General features: G+C 40.2%; 1 protein-coding gene across 16 annotated transcripts in view; it reads left to right on the forward strand.

Annotated features, from left to right (window-relative positions):
- Nucleotides 1–26,461, forward strand: part of LOC105199320 — a 75,027-nt gene that overhangs the window by 2,455 nt on the left and 46,111 nt on the right. For 4 of the 16 annotated variants that reach the window (XM_026136173.2, XM_039459180.1, XM_026136174.2 and 1 more), the window contains exon 1: nt 10,223–10,710. The exons of 1 other annotated variant lie outside the window; for it this stretch is intronic. In XM_026136173.2, coding sequence (XP_025991958.2) covers nt 10,449–10,710 — 262 coding nt within the window. In that variant the 5' untranslated portion in view covers nt 10,223–10,448. Of the gene's footprint in view, nt 1–10,221; nt 10,711–11,120; nt 11,310–11,631; nt 12,070–26,461 lie in introns of those variants that run through there. 11 more of the 16 variants (XM_011166355.3, XM_026136176.2, XM_026136177.2 and 8 more) reach the window with 8 other exon arrangements.

Raw genomic sequence — 26,461 nt, forward strand, 5'->3', positions numbered from 1 at the left:
ATTTCGTTTCCAAATTGTGTCAGTGTTACATTTTTTATGTTAATCTTTTCATATAATATTTATGTTACCGTAACATATTCGTTTTGTATTAAATTAACACAAAAATTTGAGTGAATCGTGACATGTGACATACCTATGTTAAATTTAACACAAATTTTGTGCAAAGACTGCCACTCGTATTTTTTTGATATTAATATCTTGATGAAAATTTACCTGCATAATTAAGAATTCTTTTTACGCTTTCAACAAATAAAAAAAATTTCTGCTTTATAAATTGCTGAACTAACACTATTTTAACGTAAAAAGAATCTTATTAAATACTAAACCATCAACATTTTAGTAACAAAAGCTATACTAAATAAAAACTATATTAGCACTCGAATGAAAATTAACTTTCAGTAACGCTCTGGAATTAAAAAAAAAATTCCAGTAAAATTCCCATATTAATTATAAATAATCTTACGCGGAACGTGCGTGCGAGCATTCAGTTTTAAAGCGCCATGAACGAGTATCTTAAAGATACGCTTTTATACAAGCGCTCTAGCGCAAAAGATACGCCACAATCTCAATTTTTAATTACACAGTGCATGTTGAGTATTGTAAATATATTATCCCGTATATGCGCCGCAATTAAGATAGCGATCGGTAGGCTTGAAATAACGGAGAAACAGAGAGCCAATCGCAAACGGATGCAAATAATGAAATGCCTCGATACACACCGGCGGAAGTACATACAGATCGATTTCCGTAACGAACGGCCTGACGATCGCCAATTTTTCCTCGTTACCGGCCGAATGTCTTTGCATTTTATCGCGCACCATTTTCCACGCCTTGGGTATCGTGCTCGCGCATTACTCCGGTTCGACCAGTCGAGCTGGTAGCGCGCACAGCATCATCGTTCTCCGTTCCAGTCCTATAGATCCGTTAATTATCTCGTCTCGTTGAATAAAATATGTCTCCCCGAGTCTCGGTGTCCCGGTGTAACTTGTCTTTCCTGAGAAATTAGATATCTTCCACCAACACGCATCCCCGAGTCTCGAGTCGTTTAAATTAGGGATGTGTGATTCGATCAAGATCAATTTTTTAAATCGATCGGGATCGTGACCGCGAAGATCAATTCGTGAAAAAATCGAGCGATAGAGAATCGATTCTTAAAAAATACATCTTTTAGTCTAACCTAAATAAAAATCGTTATTTATTTATGAAAACGTAACTTTAAATATATTTGTCATTGACATAATATTTGTATATAGTTGGCATTGAATTTCGAAACGCAATTTTAGTTAGAAATAAATTAAACAAATTTTTGAGGTAACAAAAATCGATTCTTCAAAAAATCAATCCGAATCGTACATCCCTAGTTTAAATGTCAGAATCTGTTTTGACGGAACGTCGTTTCCTGAATTCGCTCTATATATTTTTTTTTTATCGCGTCTTCCTCCGCGTCTTTCAAGTAGGTTCTATTTTCGAGTGAAGACAGTCGAGAGAATCGAGATGTATTCGCGATACGTTCGAGGAGTCGCGCGGAAGAAAGGGGAAGAAAGGAGCAGCTGCTTGGAGGATCCGGGGTCGAAGAAATTCATTTTGAATCAGTGTCACTGGTGTCACTCCGTTCCCTCCGACGCGACGGTCAATCGATCGGAAACTCTCGCACGAAGTCGCGTACACGAGCGTGACCTCGTCGAAAGCGAGTCACCTTTATTATCGCCGTCCCAGTTACTCACGTACGGCTTCTCCCGCGTCGCGATGCGATCGAGGATCGCCACCAAAGTCTCCTCTCAGCGGACGTGATTTACATACGGTCGTCCGGCGACCGCAAATAACGACCTGCCCCGAACCGTCGCCGCTCCTCCATCGAGATTCGACGCGAATAAGCCGCGCTTCTTCGACGTCCAGCGGACGAAGTCGGTAACGCGAAAAATTTCACGCGTACGGGAAATCGATTCATCGTCACCGTTCTCACTTTCTTCACTTTGTTTCATTTGCGCGCAAGAGCCAGGCGATGCATCTGCTTTGCATCTTATTAATAAGACGCTGCCTTCATTCTTGGCTGCACGACTCCCTAATGAATTTTGCAGAAACCTCCGATAGCTGAAGAATGATTTCGATGATTCGAAATTGAAAGATGGCGTATTTTAAAGCTTCTCTAAAAAGTATCCGAAGGAGGGAAAAACATTCCGCCGAGGGTGTTTGAAGAATATAAAGTAGAAAGTATACTGCGGGGTCTCGGAAAATCCTCTTACGCGGCCGAGGATTAAATCCAAGGAATCTCTGGAGACTCGCTACACTCGCTAGTGGTATCATAGGCGCGCGCGTTATTTTATGTATGTTTTATAAATATTCCGTATACATTTATTTTATACACATTTTATTTCCGATATAATCACACACACACACACACACAGACACAAGTCGTGTGCCGACCTTGTCGGCGACCCTTTACCTCGCTTGGTGAAATTCGCTTACGGTTACTGCGCGTGCTGAAAACGTGCGCTCCATTCTCGGCGATCGGTCCTGTCGCATATATGCACGCGCGGGATCGTGCGCTTCTCTCTTTTACGGGTCTCCCGCAGTCTTGCCTGCCTGCCTGCCTGCCTGCCTGCCTACGAGATCCGCGTCGGGATGCCGATCGGAAACGGTGCGCGGTCCACGTACGGAATCCTTGTCGCTGTCTCCCAGCCAGCTGGCAGGAATCCTGCGCTTCGCTCTCGCCGCTTTCTGAATACAGCCAAAATCCTTTCCGGGTTCTCTCTCTCTCTCTTTTTCTCTTTCTCTGATTAACGCGTCGCACGTCACGTCCGGAAGAGATGTGCTTTGCTCTCGTCTTGAATTTAGAGCGACACAAATACTGCAGAGTCAGATATAATCGTCGCGCTTCATTCGAACGGTGAAGGGGGTAGGGTTTGCTCGAGGAAACTTATTATTTTTAACTTTTACGAAGAGACAGGTCGTCTGCTATTTTTCGTCTCTCTTCGCACACGCGCGCAAATTTAACTTTACTCACGCAGACGGTTGATGATGCTCTCGTGTAAACGCGAATAATACGGCTGTTTGCAAACAAGCACGTTCCTCACGAGACTCTTCGCTGACTTTCAATCACATTCGACGGGGACAAAAGTCGCGTCGAGATTAACGACCGGCGTCGTGCTCGAGACAAATTGGCAGACTCCTCGGTAATTAGCAGATAAGAGAGCCGTAATCTCGCGCGGCTCGCTTTCGACTCGCTCCAGGGACGCGCGCATTCGCGCGGATGCACTTTCATTTTCTTCCCGAAGAGCCGCCGCCGCCGCCGCCGCCGCCGGAACCCGTCAGGGAGACGTCAAAGAGCTCTCGGCATCGGCGTTTCGACGCGATGCAGCGGAGGACGCGAGCGGGGGACGGGTGTTAGGGTGGGCAGGAATTCCCGAACACAGAGATCCTTTTGTCCCGGGACCTGACGGCGGGAAGGCCGTCGACCCAGAGGAGCGTCGAATTTCCAGCGCGTCGTTGCGCGCGCTCGCATCCGGCGATCGCGATAATTAATCGCGTGGAAAAACGTCAGCGCGTTAATTCCGCGACAATTGCAGATGCGCTCGACGCGCGAAACGTTGCCGGCGGCAACGCGCAAACGCGTTCCCACAATCACGACAACCGAAATACTGAAGCGAACTGTGTACAAAGGGCCAGCGCGCGCGGTCGTGCACGAGCGGTGTCACGCAACCTTCCTTTCGACCGCAGAATCTCCTCGGCTAATTTGGCGCTGGTCGATTTTCCCTTGGAAAGAAAGGTCGTGGAATTCGAGATTCGCACAACAGCGAGATGCAAAGATGGAGGGAATCTAATACGCAGCGAAATGACGCGCGACCGATGGCACGCTCGTATTCGCAGAAAATTACGTTCGAAAGCATTTGCCGCAGTCGAACGAAACTTTTGCTCGCGGTCTTCTTTGCCGCGTTTGCACTTTTTACATTAAATACAATATCACACCTTGCATTTTTCAAGTCGTCACTTTTTACAAGTTTTTTTTTTGCGTTCTGCTTGTATCGATGCGCTAAAAATGTTCCCTCATCGTAGACAATGCTCATTGCATTCTATTGCATACAATGGCCTTCGAATAGACGTATAAGAGACACGAGGGATATTGCACTACGATGCTAATTAAATGGCACGCTATAGCTGCGAAGAATTATCTTCGTCGATGATGTGTATAGTAAAGTAACACATCCAATAAACGTAATGAGATCTATTACGATGCGTGTAAATTCGAAAATTGCGAAAATTTAATGAACCTCCGAGACTGTTCAGTTTTATCGTAATTTGTCATCGCGCATAATATAGCAAATAATGATGTAAGTGTGAAGTATTAGTACCGAATTTGTTAGAATGGAAATTTTATTCTACAGATTGCTTCATTTTCGACGAAATTTAACAAATTTACAATTTAAATTTATTGAGGTGATAGTTTCGACATTTTCATAAAGAACAAAAAAGGCTTTGTTTGTCAAGGCTAATGAGAGTCAGCGCTGTTATTGGTGCGCATAAGAAAGTTTATTCTATATGTCAATTACAAACAATGAACGTTTCGACTCTCTTTGGAGTCATTCTCAACATAATACAAGATTCGACTAATATAATAATTCCGGAATACCGGAACGACGATGGCCGGACAATTATTATATTAGTCGAATCTTGTATTATGTTGAGAATGACTCTAAAGAGAATCGAAACGCTCATTGTTCGTAATTGACATATAGAATAAACTTTCTTGTGCGCACCAATAACAGCGCTGACTCTCATTAGCCTTGACAATATTTTTCGTTTTAAATCTCGAGAATCTCTTGTAATTTGCATTTTCATAAAGAGTCCGACCGAGAAGAGAAGGAAAGTTTCGTGGCTATGCTCTCTTTGTCTTTGCTACACAATGCTGATCTGGCATGAATCGATGCATTCGAGTGCACGGTATACGGCTTGTCTTGTCTCGTGCGATGTCTCGCTGCATTAAAAAAAAAAAAAAAAAAAAAAAAAGACACGATGTCTCGCGAGTAACGAACTCGCCATGAGTCATCGACGCGAGAATAAACCGCGATGAAATCCGCGTGACCCCGGTTGATAGAAGGGCTTAACGAGAATGAACGACGCATCGCGATGCATCCCGCACATTGCAGTCAGAAGAATACGATTCGCGAAAAGTATGATCTCGGATTCGCTCAGAACACTACTCGGCGCGATGCAGCTTGTTCTATTACGAGTCTTTCTGCTAAGAAAAAGGAGAAAGAGAGAGAGAGAGAGAATTGAATCGAATCGTTATTTATTAGATGCTCTAGCAGTGGGATTATACTAACTCTCGACAGTATCAGTATTGTTATATTGTCGTTGCGCAGATATTGTATAAAAAAGCTGCGCAACAATACTGTAACGATTTCGACATTACACTTATAAAAAAATTACTAAATTTTAATATTTATTCAAATATTACTAATAAAATATTTACAAGATGTAAATACATATTTATTTAGTACAAGAACCACAAACTTATGTATTATTTTGTCTTACAAAGTAAATATTGATTTACCATAAATAAATATTTCGATTCATTAGCACTATTCGAATAAATATTTATTAAAATTTAGGAATTTTTTCCTCAGTGTATCTTTAAGAGCTATTATAGAATTTACAGGACCAGAATAGAAAATAAAAAAGGAGAAAGAGAGAGAAAAAGAAAGAGAGACAGCATCCGAATATTTTACGAGTAAAAGAAACGCGTAGCTTCTCTCGATAAGTCATAGCACGTTTCCGTCATTCTGATGACACATATCTGGCGCGGATGTTGCGTTATCTCACCGCAGGATTATCTTTTCGCGTACGCTTGGAAAGTTGCTTCGAGCCACCGGAGAATCTACAAACAAATCTGCTTTGCAACTTATATTTGAAAAAAAAGAAGAAAAAAGAAAAATTGTTCGATCATAATATTTATAATTTTCTATAGAATGCTTTACGCAGATCTGCATTATTAATTTTATTTGCGAATAATTAGCCTACTTATATTGGATCTGGAATTTCGATTCAAGTGAAAACAATTTAACATCTTTAGCCGCACTTTCAGCGTAAAAAGAAATTCTAGTGCATGGTTCTTATGCATATTCAAAATATTGCGGGTTTCGCCGATCGCTTTTCCCGCATAGGAAAGTGGAGCACGCGACTGTCTTGTGCAATAGGTCGTGCAAGTAAACAAAAAGAAAAGCATGGAACGCGATGCGATAGCAACCGCGAGCACAATAACGCTCATTGTAATCGATCCGAGGATGCGTAGCTATCGTCGTACGTATTTTGATGAGCTACTATTAAGTGACACACCTTATCGAAGACTGCCTAATCAAATCTAGCGTTCCATAAGAAACAAATGACGCACGCAAGAAATTTAATGTACCTGTCTTGTATGTCTTGTATTTTAAACAAGAAATATGATCTGCTTTAAGATGAATGCTTTATTTTCTTCTTTAAATCTAATACTTTTTTATTTTCATTCAATTTCTCTCTAACAAAAAAAAAACAGGAATACTTAAAATTTTTACTCTAATATAGGAAACGGCATATTTGTGAAAATTAAATAATATTCGAAACACTGGAATCGAAAGAGTCAGCAGCGACTTTGTTAGCGAACGAGACACGATAAATTATAGCGCTCGTTGTTGCCGTCTTCAATAACTTCTTACTGTTTTCCTTCCTTTGGCCGTATGTCTTTTTTACCATGCAATTTGTCGCGGAAGCATTAATATACTGCCTCCTATTTGCAAGGCCGGTTCAATACGCGTCTGACGAAACAGCTTTAAAGCCGTGCAACTCATCGTAATTATCAGTGAAGCACGTCTGCCGAGACTTTTCAGCGGTTAGGTCGTATCGAGCAAATGAGTCGCGTGAAAGTCTACGTTGAAAGCGCCTGCTTTTCCGATAGGCCGATTAAACAAACGCTATTAAGAGTAACACGGTTTCACGATGTCGCATTGATTTTATGTTGTCGCGTTGCTTTCGAAAGCTACGGGGAATAATTTTACGATTTCGAAGATCGTGGTCGAAGCACGTATACATTTCTCGGACGTGGAGACAAATAGGTTTCAGCCCGCTCTATTTTCGGCTCGACAACGCGACAAGAAGAATGTAGTTAGACAGCTAATAAACGTCCCGAGACGTTATATCGTTCCTCCTAGCTAACAAATACTCGTGTGTGCGTAATAAATTCTACTGGAATGGAGCGAGATAAAAATATTCTCTGGGAGTAAGAAACGGTGCCAAAGCGTGTCCGTCACGCGCAGACACATTTCACCAAATTCTTTGTGAAATTTATCCTCGCATGCGAGGGGCAACGGTGATTGCGCTCGTGCGGGAGGAGGAAAATGCGGCACATGCACAAATAGGTGCCGAGGGCAGAGAAAGTGAGTGGGTGACACACTGCGATACCTTCCGCGACTTTGCTGCTCTCACGATCTATGCCATCGTTGGCACGGAAGAAAACATATAGTGAAAAGTTGGAAGAAAAGTCAGTCAACCTTCTGTTAAATAAAATTTTGAAAGAAAAAATGTAACCGAGCTCCAAGAACGTATGTGTCATATCTCAAAGCGTTACCTAAGATATAAAAATTTTACAGATTGTTCAATTATTACGTTTGAGTATCTGTATGAAAAGCACAATTCTTTCATTGGTGTAAAAGTCATTTAATGTTAGATTTACTTTTGATACTTGTGAAAAACCACGTTTTGCACTTATTTGCAAATTTTTTTGTTTTTTGATTGAGAAAAAAAAAGGAAAAAACTTGAGAAACTTGCAGATTTTAAATTTCATTAATTTTTAACTAGTATGTATTTTCAAATTGGTATTGCCATTGTATAGCCAAACAATCCTGAAAAATTATGCAAGCGGTAAAACAATCACGAACACGAAGTTATGTAATTGGAATAGGCAATTAGGAAAACATTTTAGAATTTCAGAGATTTATTTTTGTTTGATTTTAATTATACCTAACTCCGAATATCCGATATTTAGCATCCGATACACGTTGATCAAATAAATAAATATTTATAAGATAATAAACACGCAATTTAGCTTAAAATTTGCAAAATTATTCTATTTATTCCATTGCACGTATCTCGTAATATCGCATTCCAAGTAGCAAAGTCCGACAACAACAATTTTCGTATTTTCTTATCTCACGTCATTAACGCATTTCCTTACTTGCACTGTGGTCTCATAGATCGTTGGCGGAAGCGCCGCAACCAAGAAAATACGGTCTTCAGTGAGTTGCGGTCAGAGCTGAAATTAGCAAATACTTTATGACATGGAACGATTCTCGTCTTACGTGCGAGTCACCACTTTCTTTGGAACGCATGCCGCTTAGCTAATTTACGTTCATCATCATTTCCGTCGTTTTCAGTAATTCATCTTTACTATATAATTAGCCTTCTTAATTTAAACGCCTTAATCTATTTTAATTTATTCGTTTTCTGATATCGGCACTTTGGAAAAACACAAGGAACGACACATTCTTTTTTTGTTAATAATTTTGTTGGATCGTGAATTATTGTTGATTACATTAAATTGAAAAGAAGAAGCAATTTCAGGCAGTGATACGCAGAAAAAATTTTAATAATGAGCTTTCATCCATCAGATTGTTCGCGTACGAAGACATCCGTCATCAAAAATGATTTCCAAGCCGACTTCTCATTCTGACACGCTACATATGACTTGTGACTCACACGTGCGATCATGCTGTTATTAGAACGTGCATATATGAACGGAGTTATCATGTTCGCGAACTGCACGACATTTAAACATCATAAAGAATCGTAGATCGTTGACTGTAAAAAGTGTAGAGTGTAGTAATGAGAAATTTACGCCTACTTAGCGTTCGTGCCTATCAATTAACGAACAGTTAGCTTGATTTTATCGAGGCTTAACGATCCCACGAAAGAATTCGCAATGGCGAGGCAAAACGCGGAGAACGCGCTAGAATTCCTCTGGAAACTTCTGCGTGCTCGAGCTGGCGAAACAGCGTGATCTTTTTATAAAGACCATCGTGGCACATGTTGGCGCCATAAGTCAGCTAGCCACGTGGTCCATATCCTTTCGCAATACAGGTCTGAATAATGTAAGAGATAAGTCGAATTTTGTGCTGTTTATTTTTCTGAAAATAGCGCGAGCGACAGTTATAAAATTTGATTTTGATTTGCAAAAGAAATTCGTCGTTATTACTATTATTGTCCAATTCACTTATCGTATTCCTCTTAATATATAAAGATAAATTTTTCATAAGCAATTTGTTTTTACTTGAAATTATTTTGGGATGTAAACAATCTTATAATTTATATATTTCATAAATTATTAAGGATATTGATCGAATTTAACATCGTTGCAATATATTATAGATATGTCACGATTCGAAGAAATACCATATTCCTTTTTCTATTTCACAATAACGAAAGCTTGTTTTTTAAATTATTATTACTGGTGGTGACACCTAATGAAGAACATAAATAATCTTGAGTAAACACAATAGATTGATAAAGAGTAAACATATGCAATACACTTTTGATAAGAAGACGCTGATTAACCTATCATTTATCGATGACTATCTTATCCGAGCAACGAGCTGTCGTATTACCTACATGTAATGCCATTGCCAAGCGCGGTAAAGCATTACTTTTTAGCGATCGTAACTTTTATGTTCGATTACAATAGGATGATAAACACTTTTCAACAATTACGAATAATCGTATTTGGAGCTCGTGTATATTTAAATTGGCTGTCATTTTCAGATTCGGTGCTGTCATATTGGATTATTAGAGCTACGTTAATGTCATTATAAATTTTCTACGGTTTCTTAGCCGACTTTTGTTCAATTCGAAACTACGCTTCTCCGAAATGTGATTTCAAATCTCTACGGTTCGAAGAACACAAATAAATAAAAATGTTTTTAATTTGATCGTTTTTAATTTGGTTTCTCATTTTATCAGTATGGAAGTCAGATACATTAACAATCTTATAACTTAATTACTTTTTTTCCTATTGCGTTATCCAGTTTATAATAATTTGCATTGCTTGTATTGTTTACATAAAAAAGAAAATACGATAAACATACTAATTGGGCACTTATGCAAAAACTTATTATCAATCTCAAACACTTTTTTTATTATAATAATAAACTTAATAATTGTAATTTAAAATATTTGAAGATTATAATTAATTTTTAATATAGTGAAAAAAAGCATTTAATAATAATAAGTTTTTGTATAAGCGTTTGAATATAGATGCAGTGTATCCGGCTGTTAGGACCTTAATCCGTGTAAACGTAATCTTGTGAAATTCAGGGCACAACCCATCTCTAAACTGTCGCTCTTCGCTATTACGCGAGGCCGCGTCTTATAACAAGATAATCCTCTACGATCTCGGATTACGTAAGGTTTTTCGAAACTTTCCCATGCACACCCGGTATATTTTCGTATTAGCTGCAACACGCAGAGAGGGGATACCTACGTGGAGAGCGCGCTGGGTGAATCAGCACGCATGCATTTCGGAGTGGTCCTCGTCAAACGGAAGTTGTTTCGCGTTGACTCAACCGTGGCCGCTATGGCAGGGTGACGGTCTAGTGTGCTCGCATCGCTTTAAATTCTGTCCGGAACAGGTGCTTACGAAAAACAATCGTATTGCCGCTATGCATGGTAACAGGGGCGTGACACGTGGTAAATATCGCAACCTCCTTTTCTTTCCTAACAGACGTGTGTTTATTTGAAGAAAAAATTAGCTCGTATTATGCCAAACCTAGAAGATATATTGTTTAAAAGCGTCCCTTTGACATTTGATACGTTACAATAAAATCGCGATGTCTCTGGATCCGTGACACGCGTGCAAGCGCGAGTGTTTTCTCTGCAATTCCATCGCGCAATCAGCAGCGGGAATTCTAGGGACTAGATGTTCTATTTCCGGCACCGAGCGTCCCGAAACAGGGGCAGGTCCAATTTCTGTCACCGCTTGACACGACTGTCTCTTGGTCCATTTTACACGAGTGTCGCGCGAAGTAACGGAATTCTGAACGCGTGTAGACGAAGAAGAGTTTCAGCACACACATATATATGTAACATGTGTGTGTGCGTGTGTGTAACAGATATTGTGTTTCAAAGTATCCGAAGTGATAGTCGCTTGACCGAAAAGTGCAAGCGACAAAATGTTGCTCGAAATTTTGGAAAATAAGCGATTAACGTGGGCAAATAAATTTACCGTCAACGTTTCGATAAAGAAATTTATGCCAAGCCAAAGTGCATATCGAGAACATTATCGAGTCGTACGTATTTCAGTCGAAATTGCATCTTGCGGTCTCAAAATAGCTTCCCGAGAATAAATTCGCTTAAGAGCTTCCAGATTCCTTTCGCAGTTATTATCGCGCAAATTCAAGCATGGCGTACTTAATTCAATAATGATTACAGACCAATTCTCGTCTTATTCTCGCCGTTCAATTATTCGTTCAGTCTAGAACCAATAATTTGATTGCGCTCAAAGACGGATTTCCTCGCAGGACTTTGCTCTTTTGGTCGTATTACAGACGTCGAAGAAATACGAGGATTTCTCGAGCCACTCTCCGTGGCTTATAGTTATTTTAAACGTTTGCCGCCGCGAGCGATCGTACGGCGGATTTGAGCTCGTATTGCGAAAAAAAAGCAGCCGGCTGGTTGGCTGGCTGGCTGGCTGGTTGGTTGGCTAGCCGGCCGGCCGGCCGGCCGTTTTGCATGCCCGCGTAGATCGAAAGCGACTGTTCGCGCGGAAAGATTCACCGCCCAGATTAAATCGTGGAAGATACAGTTCCTCGTCACGACGCCCGCTCGAATGGAAAGGCACCTCGTACGCCCGGGATTAGCTATTAGTTGCAAAGGACTCTCGGCCGGCAATGCATAATACATGATAGGAGGTACAGAGGAGTTTCCTGATGTCATTTTATGTAACGGCAAAAGGAAAGACGGAACCGAACGTCGGGGTACGCGAGCCGTTCTCGCGGGAGTTGGCGCTCGTTGGCAATTCAAGCGCGACGCGAGATCAACGACGAAAGGGTGTGTATCTGTAACGTATTTCACGGAAAATGCGTCGCTTATGAAACATTCAATGCAACAGACGCATTCGATACGACAATATATATTCCAGTCCTTTTTGCTTCTCTCGAAAATCTGGGAAAATTGATGTAAGAATATTTTGGCTAAAATATGAGACAAAAATTATCGAAATTTAAAAACTGAAGGTTTCTCTAGGTTTATTTTTTTTCTAATTAATAACAAAAAATTTTAATCGCGAATGTCCGAATTTTTAATGATTCTGAAACTAACTGCAAAGAAGAAACTAATGAAAGATTTGTTTTGTAATGATTTACGTAGCAAAAATCATTATATTTTGTCTCGGTTTTAAATAAATATCTTTTAAACAAGTAAATGTATTTTAATGAATTTTTTCACAAATATTTATTAGAATTGTATTAATACATGTACAAATTTTGATCAATTAGTAATGCTACTTCCCCCATTTATAAGTACTGCAAAATACGCTTTTACATATGTAAGAATCAAGAGTGAAACAATAACTTTTAAACCAATAAATAACTTTTAAACCAATAAGTGAATTGTGCTCCAATTGTACACAGATACCTAACAAAATACTAGAATATTCTATGAAATTTTTATATTTTTGATAACGTTGTGAAATATGACCCATACACATTCTTAAAAACCAAAAATTAGATTTTAATTTTTTCCTCGAAATTTCTTTTTTTTTTTTTAACTTGGCAGTTTATCTTGTGCAACTCTTTACACGACACCCTATACAGACTCGGATAAATCTGACTGCCAGAAACCCAACCGGACTGCGCGGCGTGACTCACAGGCATCGTTGCTTTTGGCAGAATCTGGCTGCAACCAGATGGCAAGGTACCACTGCACGAAGCACCAACAAATGACAAAATGAAAAATGAAAAGAAACTTCGCGCGACATTTATGGTGATGATGCGTTCGTTGGTCTCCGCGTCGCTGCAATTACATCCCATTCAAGCGCGCGCTCTCCAAGCTTCTGTCGGAGCCGCCTTACGCGATTTGCGATCCTCCCGCTGTTTTGTGCCTCGCAGAGACGGGCTCGTTCTTTCGATTGAGGACTCGACACGCTTGAAACCGGTACTAGTGACTAATCGCCGAGAATCACGAGACAGAGCGGTGCGTCTGTCCTGATTTGTTCGACAGCGACGTAATGGATTAGCGTGGAATCAGCGCACGCGGCGTGTAACTGGTCATAAATGAACAGTAGCGATGCTATTGTAAACTGTTTCGCCATTGAATCAGAGAAATTAGAATTTATCCGATATCGGATATTTACACAATAGCTCGAGTTATTACGTGAATAATAACAATAATTGTAACACGTGAAATGTAACGTGATTTATAAAGCAGAAATATGATATCTACAGTTGGATTGCAATTGAAAATCTTAAAATATTTCAAAATTTATATGTATGAAAAATTTTTAAAAGAGATGTAAACTTTCTCAGTATTTCCATTCCAATTGGTATAAAAAATCTGAAAAACATTTTTATCGTGATTCGAGTAATTTTTGCGTACGTCATCTAAATTACTCCAAATTTTAATCTGTTGTTAAAATTTAAATGTTTATCTTAAATTTTAGAATATAAATTCTGAGAATCTCTAAACAATAACAAAAGCCGACATGTTAATAGAATTATCTTCAAGTGGAAAAAAAAACTTTTTCAGTCAAATAAATTCGAAATGCAAATGATGAATTAGAGGCATGATCTACGCACGAGTTTCTACGCGTAATTGGATCTCGCGTCTAATAATTCTGGAAAGCGCTTTCGCGAATACCATCGCAAATATTTTCGCACTTCCCTGTATACTTTCGAGAGGATCGCCGAAAACTCCCTGGCTCTCGTTCAATCTACGTAAGCGACCGCGCAGCACTTTATTCAGAATCCCGGATACATATACAGAGCGTCCCGTAAGGCTGCGTGCACACGTTCTAGAACTGCCGTGCGTAAATTTAGGCACGGAATCATAAACCTAGTACGCAAAATGCGCCGCTCCCGCCTTCGCATATCTACGAGCCGCATATTCGAGCGTTCAAACAAACGAGAATGGATTTCGAGCCATTCTCGGATGAAGAATCAGTCCAAGATAACGCCAAAAGTGTTTATAATAATAAATGAACACGTAAAAAATTAAATACATATATTCTATGTCTCTTAGTGAAAATTTTTCTCAAAGTTTTTCATATAATTTTTCTAAATTTCTGTATAATTTATAACTTTTTAAAAAATTGCTCTGATTTTTTATACAAATCGAATCACTTTTCAGAACTATTGAAAAAGTCTACATCTCTTTTAGAATTCATCATATATTGTAGATGAAACATCCGAAGATTTCCAAAAGATTTTTCATTCTATTATAATGTCTGATAAAATCTTATAAAATCTGAAAAAAAGTTTAAAATATCTTTTAGAAATTATAGGATAAAAACTCTTTGAAATCTTAAAGTATTTTTTTCTCAGTATTTTGGAAAAGTGTTCCAATTCGTATAAAACATTTCAGAAAAATTTTCACCAGAGTTCGTGTGATTTTTCCGCGCCACAGTATGTAAATTATTCCAAAATTAATCTGTTGTTGAAATTCAAATGTTCATGCTGGATCTTAAAATATAAATTCCGAGAATACATGAATAATAACAGGAACTGACAGATTAATAGAGTTAACGCGTCAGATCGCCGGTGAAGAAAAGCTTATGGGTTGCAAGAAAGCTCAATGGCTCGTTAGCTTTTTGTATATTTTACTGGTCAGTGGGATCACGTATCGCTCTGCTCAGACACGCTCGTCCATCGTTTCATTTCGATCTGCGATGTATCACGATTTTAATGGCAAGTCGAAATACAGAAGCCGTGCGCTCGTTGAAAAGCCGATATAACGGTCTATCGATTAAAGAAGTATGTCGCTGGCGGCATGGCTGCAATTAAAAGCGACGTGAAGAGACGATGCACCCCTTTGCCCCCCCTCCCCGTCGCTCGCCGTTGTCAACGCATTCCACGCGAATCTCCGCATCATCGTTTTCCGTACCGCTGTCTCCAACGATCGTCTTCGATGCGTTAAATCAGCCTTTCTCAATTGTTGCATTATTTCTTCGAATTAATCGCTTTGCATTCGATTCCGGTCAACGCCACCTCCTTCCCGGAGATCGGGCGATTTTAATGCAGACAAATTACCCTCTAAGTCTTGTAGAGTAAAACATTTAAATTCTAAAAGAACGAAAATTGAGTTTGTGTTGAATTTTCGAATGATTTTTCACTCTTTGAGATTTAAAGAATACGTTATAGATCATCAAAGTTTTAAAAAAGTAATTAAATTTAATTAATCGAACGGATTATAAAATGCAATCCTTGGAGATTAATTTTTTACTGCAAAAAATTTCACATAAATTTCTGCAAGTTTTTTTTACAACCTTTCCTTTATTATCAATAACAAAGTAATCATGAATCATACGAACTGATAATCGAACGTTATCTGACGTATAAACGTTGCTAAGCCATAAAAAGGTAGAGATCTAATCGATCATCGTAAGGTGTGTCCACAGTACACTGATCATAAGCCAAGCTATTCATAGTACACTGTGAAATTTCGTAAACGCATCAAATGCAAAAATATGTTCTCATATTTTAATAGAAATATACTTTATTACTCACGTATGTTCTTATATTATAGAAAAGATAATTACTATAATTTATATACTTTTATAAATAAATTTTTTTTCTATTATTATATAAAATGTAGTTTGCTTTATGAAAATTCTAAAAAATGAATTATTATAGTAGCAGATATTCTCAATTTTTATGAGAATACGTAAGTAAGATGAGATTCTTTTTTATACTGATTTTTTATAAATACAAAAAAAATGTAATTTTAAATTGAATTTTACTGATACACAAACTGTTTTCCGTCAATTATAAAGACCAAAAAAAAACTAATAAATATTATAAATACTGATATTTAAAGCACATGCACTTCTCGATATTTCTCGTGTATCTATATAACATCTCTAGAAATAGCACAATGAGTGTTAATAAGTGTCGGGCGATCGTGAATGCTGATAGTAGGATCGAAACGAGACATCACAGTTACTCAAAAATATAAATAATCGTGCCAATTGAGGAGAAATCCCTGTATTAAATGTGTCAAATAATAATTTCATAAGCAGACAAGTGAATAACGAAAGGTGGAAAAATTTTTCTCGTAACAAAAATCTTTCTTCCTTTCATCTCGAGATACTGCATTTCGAAACAAATACGGTTATACTCTTTCCCTTGAGACCGCTTGAGGGATAGCCGCCCGGATCTTCCGATCCTGCGATCAGCGCGAGCAATCTTCGAAAATGATTTTTCGTGCCGTTGCTCCGCCGTGACTTCACCGCCGCTTGTTTCGCGATGATAATGATCGCCGACCTGCTCGGCGAACGTTGCTTTTCCTTAATTTATGGGGCAGCCCGTTAGGCAGGTCGTCGATGTCGGCCTTTCCCTAGAATCGCATCACTTGACTTGGCGATTCTGCGATCCTGTTGCCCCGCGATTGTTAATATTTTAATGAGTTAATATTTTAACGAGGATGAACGGAAGAGAGGGGGGAGGGGGGGGAGAGATACGCGGTGCATTGTCAGTGAAATTCTCGTTGTCTCGAATTACCGAGAATGAGAACAAATAAAGCGAATTTATTCGCCGCCGCCGTCACATTCGTGGGAATTGCATACCGGACGAAACGGAAAGGCGTGTGATATCGTCTTCACGTGTTTGATCGCTATTAATCGAGTGCTGATATTAACGCTCTCCATCACCCGTGAAATGTGGCCGATGCGTTCCACGCCAGTATTCGCTCGGGTGTGAAGCTTAAATGCATTCGGTGCAGCCGTATCATTGCTTTCCACGCATCGTTATACTGTCCTGCCAATTTCGCATAAATTGCTTACAAGTAATGAGAACGTTTAACTCTGCTTCATCCGGATGTTGCAAAATTCGCTTTGCAAAATATTACGCTGTTATTATTACTTCGGCAAAAAACTGCAGCATTACGCTGCAGCGTGTATACGCATTGCGAGCTCATGTAACAGAAAATAATTCGTTAGGATTAGTTTGAACGCATATGCGCATGCCGAATTAATTACGTATTCTTCATATTACAGTTAGCAATTATTTTTAATAACATTAATTGTTGCCATGAGTATTAATTATCTGGCGCGGTGAATTTTTCCCGGCGCCGCGCAACTTTTCCTCGCCTCGCCGCAAAATTACACCTTCGCCGATGTAATCTAATCGTCTCCTCTTGCAAGGAAGTCGCTTTCCGCGACTCTGCTTCCCGATTCTGTCGTCATCGCACGTGCGCGCACGAACGGATGTTGCTGAACGGCCATCCGCGCTATAGATTTCGCGAGTCTCCCGGCGCGCGCGACTCGCCGATCAACGACGACGAGCGTTTTGAATTATCGAACGTGGGTTAGCCCGCACTTTATCGGTCTGAGGGTGAATCGATAACCCCTTTGAAACGCGACACGATTTCGCGCGCGCTGCCGCGCCGACGACGCGTTCCACTTCTCGAGCGCTCGCGGGGCGGACGCGTGATCCGCGCGGCCGTAAAGCCACGCACGCGTGTAAAATCTCCTTCGACCGCGAGCGCGCTCTACCCCTCGTTGCCTTTGTGGCCTCGCGCTATGACGCATTCGAAAGATTCGTCGACGCGTTGCGCGAGTCGTGACTATTTGTTTGCTGGCGCAGCAAGAGAGAACCCGCGTGGAGAACGGCCGCGCGTTCGCGATCGCGGCGATTGATAACGCATCGACGGTGCGCGTAATAAGCAGGCTCATTAAAAAGAACTCATCGCTCTCGTGAAATTCTAATTGGACGTTGTAGGCGGCGTAAGTAGGTCGATTCCGATTTATAATAGACTTCGCCGACTTCGCTGTTGATAAATCGCGAAATATGTTGCCTGCGATACGCATGGAAATATATCTCGCAGTTTACATAAACGGGCAAACGCGATGAAAAAAATTGTATCCTCGAAATGAGAGGCTTATATACCTTGCGAGCCCTCTTAATGCATTTTTTTTTTTTTTTAAATTAATAGAGTATATTTTTCTATTTTAAAAGATATCCTTGGGAACCAAGAATATATCCTTTCTAACGAACCTCTGGACAATGACATTCTATGCAGACCATTAGTCTGTTTCTTTCAGCTGAACTTCTTATATCACAGTGCATCTTCCTTTTTCTCTTCAACGTGGGAAGAAAAAAAGAAAGATAAGACAAAATATGCAAGAAGTTCAATTGAAGAGAACAGGTCACATATTTCACTTGGCATTTGCAATAATTATATCATTATAATTTAACACAGTACGATCTGATTGGCGCTCGAAGCTTTAAACACCGTGACATTTTAATAATGGATGAGACGGTAATAAAAAATGGCTCGTAAAAAGTCAATCGTCTCATATAACATGCATATTCTTTAAGAATCAGTATTTATAACTTTTATGGGTTTGTTTTTAGTCTTCATAATCAGCGGAAAGCAGTCCGTGTAATAAGATTCAATATTTTATTAAAATTGTAACAACATTCGATATTTTAAAATTGCATTTCTTTCCGCATTTGTAAAAAAAATTAATTCTACACTGAGAAAATAAAGTTATTAAATTGATTAAATTTTTCTACAACTAGATTAAATTTCTTCAGTTCAAGTATTTACGTATTTAACTCAAATACATAAAACACTTGAACTTTAATTTAAGCATTTGAGAATAAAATTTTTTTTCGGTAAAAGAATGATTTGCGCTGAATAGCATGCTCGTAAGTTAGGATAACGGGAGTGATAATAAATGCGATACAAAACAAGTTCGGTGAAAGCAGCAGAGGCAGCAGAAGCAGAAGCAGCAGCAGCAGCAGCAACAGCCGCGCGTCTCTCCTACAACGTAATAATTGTTTTAAGGAGGGCCTGCGCGTTTTCATCTCGCCGCGCTAATGCGAGGGTCTGCCAGGCGTAATCGACATATCAATTGCCGTTGATTTACGAAGATATGCGTGCGCACGCATCGTCGGTCCGGGTGGCACGCAACTTTTTCACGCCTTTTCTGAACACAGCGAGAGAAGCTGATCGAGGCGATCCTCCTTCAGTGCGAGCGCAGCCGGTCGTTCGCGAGTATCGTTGATTGACTCGCGTCGGGTAATTAACCGCGTTCACGGCCGTGTAATGTGCACCGGTAGAGAATTTATACCCATTCTCGTGAGAGACAAAGAGGCGATGGCAGAGACGCCAACGTTCGACGATTGTGCAATTGCAGCGATCTTTAATTAAACCTACGTATAGCGCCGTCGTGCCAACGATCGTACGACTAATTTAAGACAGCACGCCCGTGCCAGCGGCCATATTTAGAAAAAGAAGCCGACTCGGAAGTGCAACGATCGGATTAATTTTTTTCCACGGTTGAAGGTTGTCGGTAGATATCCGATGAGAGACAGTGTTCGAGCGCTAAGTGTTCCTTCTTGAGGAAAAAAAAACAATTGTTTTCAAGAATTTCTTTATAAAGTATTAGACGATTAAGATGCAACTTTTGTAGAAATATTATTGATTTTCATAAATTATGATGATATTTTTTAATATCGCGGACTTCAGTGAACGATGTAAGTACAAATGACGTTAAATCGTGGACTAAATTGTAAAGTCCTTCTGCTCGGTTAAGAACCGTTGATTGACCTGAAATATAAAAATAAGTTTTTTTTAATTTATATGAGGTCATATATCGACCAAACTGGAAGCAATTAAAAACTAAAAATTGACAAAATGACGGCACGTCAAAGATTAAAAGAAAAGTTTAAAATATTTAAAATAATCTTTGAAAAACTGTCATTTTATTAATTTTGAATTTTTAATATTAATTCTAAGTAAATCAGTGCACGAGATAATTATATAAATCAAGAAAATTTTTTCTTTTTATGATTCAGATGAATTAGTGGCTCTCAATCATTTTTGTAGAAAAAATGTACAATTTGTCGCTATTTATAGTCTGCGATAATAAAAAATACTATAATCTAAAAAAGTGAATAAATATTTCTAAAAAATCATCTTAATTGCATTTAATTGCAATAGATTTATGAAGAATTGCTTTGTATTAAACATCATATTGATATATCTAAGCAATAAATTTTTATGCGATTATAGATTTTCCTCGCGTTGTCTCGAGAAATTTAATTGGAGACTCGACTTGTGACATTCGTCAGAAAATCGTCCTTCAATTAAAATCCCGAGCTTTCCTGCGTTACCTAATTCGCGTTTAATTAATTCATGTATCGAGCGATCTCCCTCACGCTGAGGAAATTGCCCAAAGATATCATCATTGGTGCGCCGCGCCGGTATGCGTATTACGTCAAGAGAGGCGGCTTCCATCGTTATTATGCGAATGTAGGCCTGTAGGAGCGTGAAATAACGCAAAACCTGTTACGCGAATATAATGTCGCGCACAATAACCCCGGAGAAAACGCAGGTTCATCCGTGAGTCTGCCGCGATAATCGCAAAACGGAACTTCGCCGACGATGCGATTCGTATCTGTCTATCTACCACGGTGATGGGAACGCAATAAAAAGAAGCTACTTGGGAACTAGTATATAGATACTAGTTCAGGGATTGAAACCGGTGCAATCTCGGCGACCTGCGATTTCTATGTCACTGACCTACTGCAAGAACGATTTCGTGATTCGAATATCTCTTTTCTGGTATTTTTATCGGGCAACGCTGCCAAAATCGCACTACCTCACCCAAAAATTCAGTCGCTGTACAATTTCTGTAAAATTATTTCAGAACTATGTAGCACTTCCATGATACTCTTTATCACACCTGAGACGTTAGGCACGGTACGAATTTTGTTATTTATGTTCATAGAAAGATCGTAATACTGTAGCTATTTTCGACGCATTTCATAACCGAAATGCACAAAAAATAAAATAAAAGAATTAAATTTTGATAATTTGTAATGATCACAATATAGTGTTAAAACTAGCTTAATAAGATTAAATTTTCTTTTCGCTTTTGTAGGTCAGATAAACAAAGTTTTACGAAATACTATCTTAAAACGCGCCACGATGTGTTAGGTCGCGATTTTGGCTGCCGTGATATAAATGGTTGTTTGTTTTACGCGCGGACGACCAGAAGGGAATGCGGAAGATGATATCTAGAATTGTGCTTATAAAAGTATATAGAGACTGTAAAATAAGATTGAATGAAGCAGAAAAGAAATAAAACATTTCTGTAAAAAAAAAAAAAAACATTTTTGCAATATTAGTAGAATGAAGTTGCACGTGAAATAGAGCCAGTGTAGAAGGGTAGAGAATGTGATTTTGGCAATCTGTCGTATGATTCATTATAGGAGACCTATTTCTCAAATCGCATCACTTGCAGGCTTATCAAAATTCCTTATTTAAAAAATTACAATAATGTAAGAAATTATGAAAAAATTACACAACAAAAATATTGTACTTTGTTATGATGTAAAGAACTTGAAAATTTTCTTCATAATTTCTGAGTTGTAAAGCTTTCATGTGCAAAAAGTGGTGCAATTTCGGCAATCTCCCTATTTCTCTTGATCTCCGAATCCATGATTGCGCAAAAGTATATCGAAGAGTATTTTAATATTGGAAAGATAACACTACACACTTCTCAATAGGCAGACGCGAAGGACTCCAGATTACTCAGCAAATCTGCAAACACACGTGGTGGCAATGTACATCAAATAATGTTGTGCAGAAAGTAAACTGCCAAGTAGCGCGATTATTATTAGATTATCCTAAAGATACGACGCGTACGTCATAATGTTAGTCTGCCTGACGAAATAATTTATTTGAGATTAAGCGAATTAAACACAGAGTGTACTCCGCTGTATCGGGATATGACTTGAGCTTCTGGTGCCACATCTGCGTAACAAATGAGAGCAATTCTCACAGTATCGCGGCAAAAGCGCGCGCGATAATGTCGCGGACGAAGTGGTATCTGTGGTAGTGTAGTATTGCCGAGCGCGTGGCGTAAGAAGTGGGATTTACGGTCCGCGATTGTTCCTTCCTCGTATAACGTAATCGGTTTTCCATCCTTTAGATTCGATTCTACGATACTTAACGCGAGCGCGCTACAATACGCCGATATTGCATGCATTCCGCGTGAACACGGTCGGAAACGTGATAAACAGGTTTCTCTGCGGCATCAGCGATGCCCGTGTGTATCCGGGGAAGAGGAAGATGACTCGCGAACGTAAGATATTCGCCAACTTGTGGCAGGCAGAATTTAAACCCGCGATTACGTTTAGACGGCGGCGTGTAATGGAATATAACTCCGGCGGCCTCGCGGCGCGAAATTCTAGGCAGCGAATTATTCGCGCGAGTCGGATCGGGCCTTCCTCGCGAGTCTCTCGTTCGTGCTTGTACTAAAAGCTATCGCGTGAATCATCGAAACCAGTTAAGTTAGGCGAAATCGACTCGCCGGCTATCGCTTGTTAGATTTTTTACGGTGAGCCTGATACGAGAAATCGTTAACAGTTAACTCGAGATTGCTTTGAGTCAGCTCCGGCGATCGACGGTGACGTGAATTTAAATTATCTTGTTGAGATTGTTAAATGTTCCAAGTCGGTCGCCCTGTGTCTTTTGCAATTGCTACAGCCATACGTGTGTTGCAGAGGGGTGCGGGGAAAACTCTCTCTGCAAACGTGAGAGCTGATTGAGTGCTCGCGTTCGAACGCTTGGTAGTCGATTAAGTTGTCGAAAGGGCGATTCTTGAAACAAATACGTGAGACAAAGTGGACGTTGTGTCGAAAACGTACTCGAGACGCCACGAAAATCAATATCTTGGCAGATATCGAGCGTTCATTCCGGCAAATTGACTTTCGACGCGGCGTTCGACATGCCTTCGCCCCGCCGGGTCCGTCGTGAATGCGAGTTTTTCACTCCGTAAAGGCTTCATCAATACTGAATCGAAGTGCTATGTTAACCATCTGGTGGGTATTAAGTATCTCGGCATCCGGTTCATTTGCTCATCGAGAAATCGAGGACAAGCGTCTATTTATACGGGCGGCTATTTGGCCCGAACGCTTAAATCTACTTGGTTCTTAAGTTCGGCGACTCGCCAGTGGGAGGCCACTTGACGATCTCTTCTCGTTTGCGTGTCGCGCTTCAAAAGCTCTCTTCATCTTCCGTCGTGTGCTTGATCACGTAGCTTCAATGTTATATAATAAAAGTTCTAACATGGGAATTTTCTGAGTGCGCAGTACACCATAAAAAAAAAATTCGGAATTAGAAGGTCTGATAAGATCAAATTTATTAATATTTTTTGTGACTATGAAGAGCTGTGTATTCCTTTCACCCATTATCTTTTGATCATGTTATTCTTTGTGAAACTATATATTGAATACTTTTAAAATTAAAAATATATAGTGCAGTTCAAAAAGTGCTTTATAACTTGCAATTTTACTAATAAAGAGATGCTGCTATGGCAAATTATATATTGTTTGTATATACAAAGTAAGTAGTTTTAATAGTCTTAACCTCATAAATACTGTTTATATATTTTTTTTTATTTTAAATTCAAACTGTTTTTATTGTTAAATAATTATCTACAAAAAATTTTTAAAATTTAATTATATATTGTTCATTTTAATGTCAATACTTGAAAGAATATTTTAGAATTATTTTCATATTTTTTTAGACACCAAAAAAACATTGTTGCAATAAAAAATATCAAAATTGGTCGAAGGTACACCACCTTCCACTACTCCTTGAGTAGAATTTTCCTTCCTCTTACGATCGGTGAATTATTAAATCAAATTCTTTTTAGACATGCGTAAGACATGCGACACGGAAGATTCAATTTCGGATTCTTTCGCCGTTGTGGCAGTATATAAACAGCCTGACAATTTCTACGTTGCGGAACTCGCCTTGCAAGTTTCAAGACTGCATTTATATCGCTGCATATCTCTGTTCTCCGCAGCAACACTATGCAATTCTCCATTATGCTATGCATCGTCGGCCTACACCGTTTTGCTCCGCAAACGTGTTTCGGCATTTAAAATGTAAATCTTCCAACACAGAACCAAGCTCTCTCTCTCTCTCTTTCTCTCTCTCTCTCTCTCTCTGTCTTGCAGTTGTCGTTTTTTGTTAATATACAGCGATTGACCGCGATTAAAGATGGAAAGGCGGCGGACGTGTGAAACGCTTGCGCCCGAGGAAGCAGCGGTAAATGCGGAGTACTCCCTCGTAGTATCAGGAGGAAAAATGCATCCATACCGCTGACTGCGAAATCAACTTTCTTTCGCGAGCTCCGCTCCGCTCGTCCACGCGAAGCGCCACACCGCGCCGCGCCGCGCCGCGTCGCTTCGCGCGGCACGCTTCATTAATTCGCTCGTGGCATAACGATCGCGCGTCGCGCGTCGCTGGACCCGAGTCCTCGTCTGTTTTGCAACCTGCAGCCACCCGCATTCTTCCGCGTCGTCCGGCACTTTTTATAAAGTTTCCCGTCACGTACGAATGTCCAGCGAATTAGCCAGATCGCAAATGAAACACGATCGAGCTGGGTATCTTCGATTCGCTCGTGTACAGCCGGAAATTTCGAAACACAGAATATTCCAGTTCAAGTCTTTCGTTTCTTCCGCATTTGCGAAAATTTCCATTAATCCGAAACAAATTATTTTTTTTATTATTGAAAATTGACTACGCCCTAAACTGATTACTATATCAGTGACAGATTGTATATGTCATCAGTTGATGAAATATCATCAATTACTGATACAGTAATCAGTAATCAGTTTATTGAAATACTATATCAATTTTTTTAATGCTCGATTTGAAATAATTTCTGAATAAATAATTAGTCTAAAAATTAAAGTTCCACTAAAATTTTCATAAAGTTAAACATACAATTCAGAAAATAGAGATCTCGGCGAATGGGAAAGGAAGACGAGGCGCGCAGGCCGGACACTCGAGCAAATAAGGTACTCCGTTGAAATTTAATTAAATACCTTTCGCGTAAGGTATTGCGTTCGCGTCGGTGACGTAGCAGTTTCGAATTTTGCAACATGCTTTCCGCTTCTCGGAGCGAAAACGCATGTCGCGAGATAATGCGCGAGCGCGTGGTGCAACGCATGCTTGCACGTCGCTTGCCATGTGAAGTGCAGCTGTAACGTACGAGTACATACAACACGTGGCGTGGCGCGCACCTCCGATCCCGAAGGAAACCGATATTTTTCAAAGTCATTCCCCGAGTTAATCCGTGAATCCATTAGGCGCTCTCGAGCCACTTGGATTATGACACGGTGATTTAAAGACGATGAGACGTATAGCAGCTTTTTTTTCGAAGCTTAAGTATTTCGATGGATTGTAAAATGATATCTCCTCAGGAATGTAAGTAAACGTTGAAATCTTCAATTTCCCCGTTTAATTTCGAGAGAACGTTGCTCGAACCTTTTAATTTTAATTCATCGTGCAGTTGTCCTTCTCGTAAATTAATTATTTAATTATTTCCAAGTAGGACGCGCAATATATAGGGTACAATCCAATCTCCATGTTCTCACACTTTCAATTCTCGATATGGTTTCGCGTTCGATGGAGAACACTAGACCAGTGTTTCTTCATTAGTCGAATAATTGTCTCAGGAATATTCCGTTAACTACAGCTCGCTATGCGCGGGTCGAGCGCAGCAACGCGCGCGTGTGTCTTTTCTTCTGCATTTTTCTCCCGTTTACGATATTGTTCGCGCCAGTTTGCGAATATCCGGTCGAGAAAAAGAAAGAGAGGAAGAGAGAGAGAGAGAGAGAGAGAGAGAGAGAAAACTGGCGTGCTCGCGCGCCCGACCGCTTCCGGTGACCTTGGCGTCCCGGCGGCGCAGCGACGCCCGTTCTCGCGCCGGCTTACTGAGAAAGCGAGGCGAGCGAGACTCTCATTCATTGTCCGCGATACGCGATCGGCGGTAATTGATGGAGCGGTAGCGCGCGCGCGCGCGAGCGCGCGGCCCTCTCCGCTCGGTCATCTTCATTCGTTCCGCGGAATGCCGCGGATGCCGATTCCCCGAGCGGTCGTTCAACCCACCGCGCGCGCAACTCGGCTCGCGGACCACCGGCTCCCCATCTCGCCCGCTTCGTACCCGCTCGGATCGCTCCGCTTGGATCGCGGAAAAGCCTGGCGCTCGTGCGAGCGCACGCCGCTCTGCCGGCGCGACGTGACGCGACGCGCGACGCGCGACGCGCGACGCGACGCGTCTTTCCAAAAAAGCGTCCCACATAGCGAGAAATGCAGCCGGAGTGTCCGGTTACCGCGGCCGGGATGCTCCGCCATCGAGAGACGCATTATAATGCGATAATGTGCGTAGCAGTAATAATTGCGATAATGTTGGCGTAAA

The sequence above is a fragment of the Solenopsis invicta genome, chromosome 16 (assembly GCF_016802725.1).
Source record: "Solenopsis invicta isolate M01_SB chromosome 16, UNIL_Sinv_3.0, whole genome shotgun sequence".
Taxonomy (NCBI): Eukaryota; Metazoa; Arthropoda; class Insecta; order Hymenoptera; family Formicidae; genus Solenopsis; species Solenopsis invicta.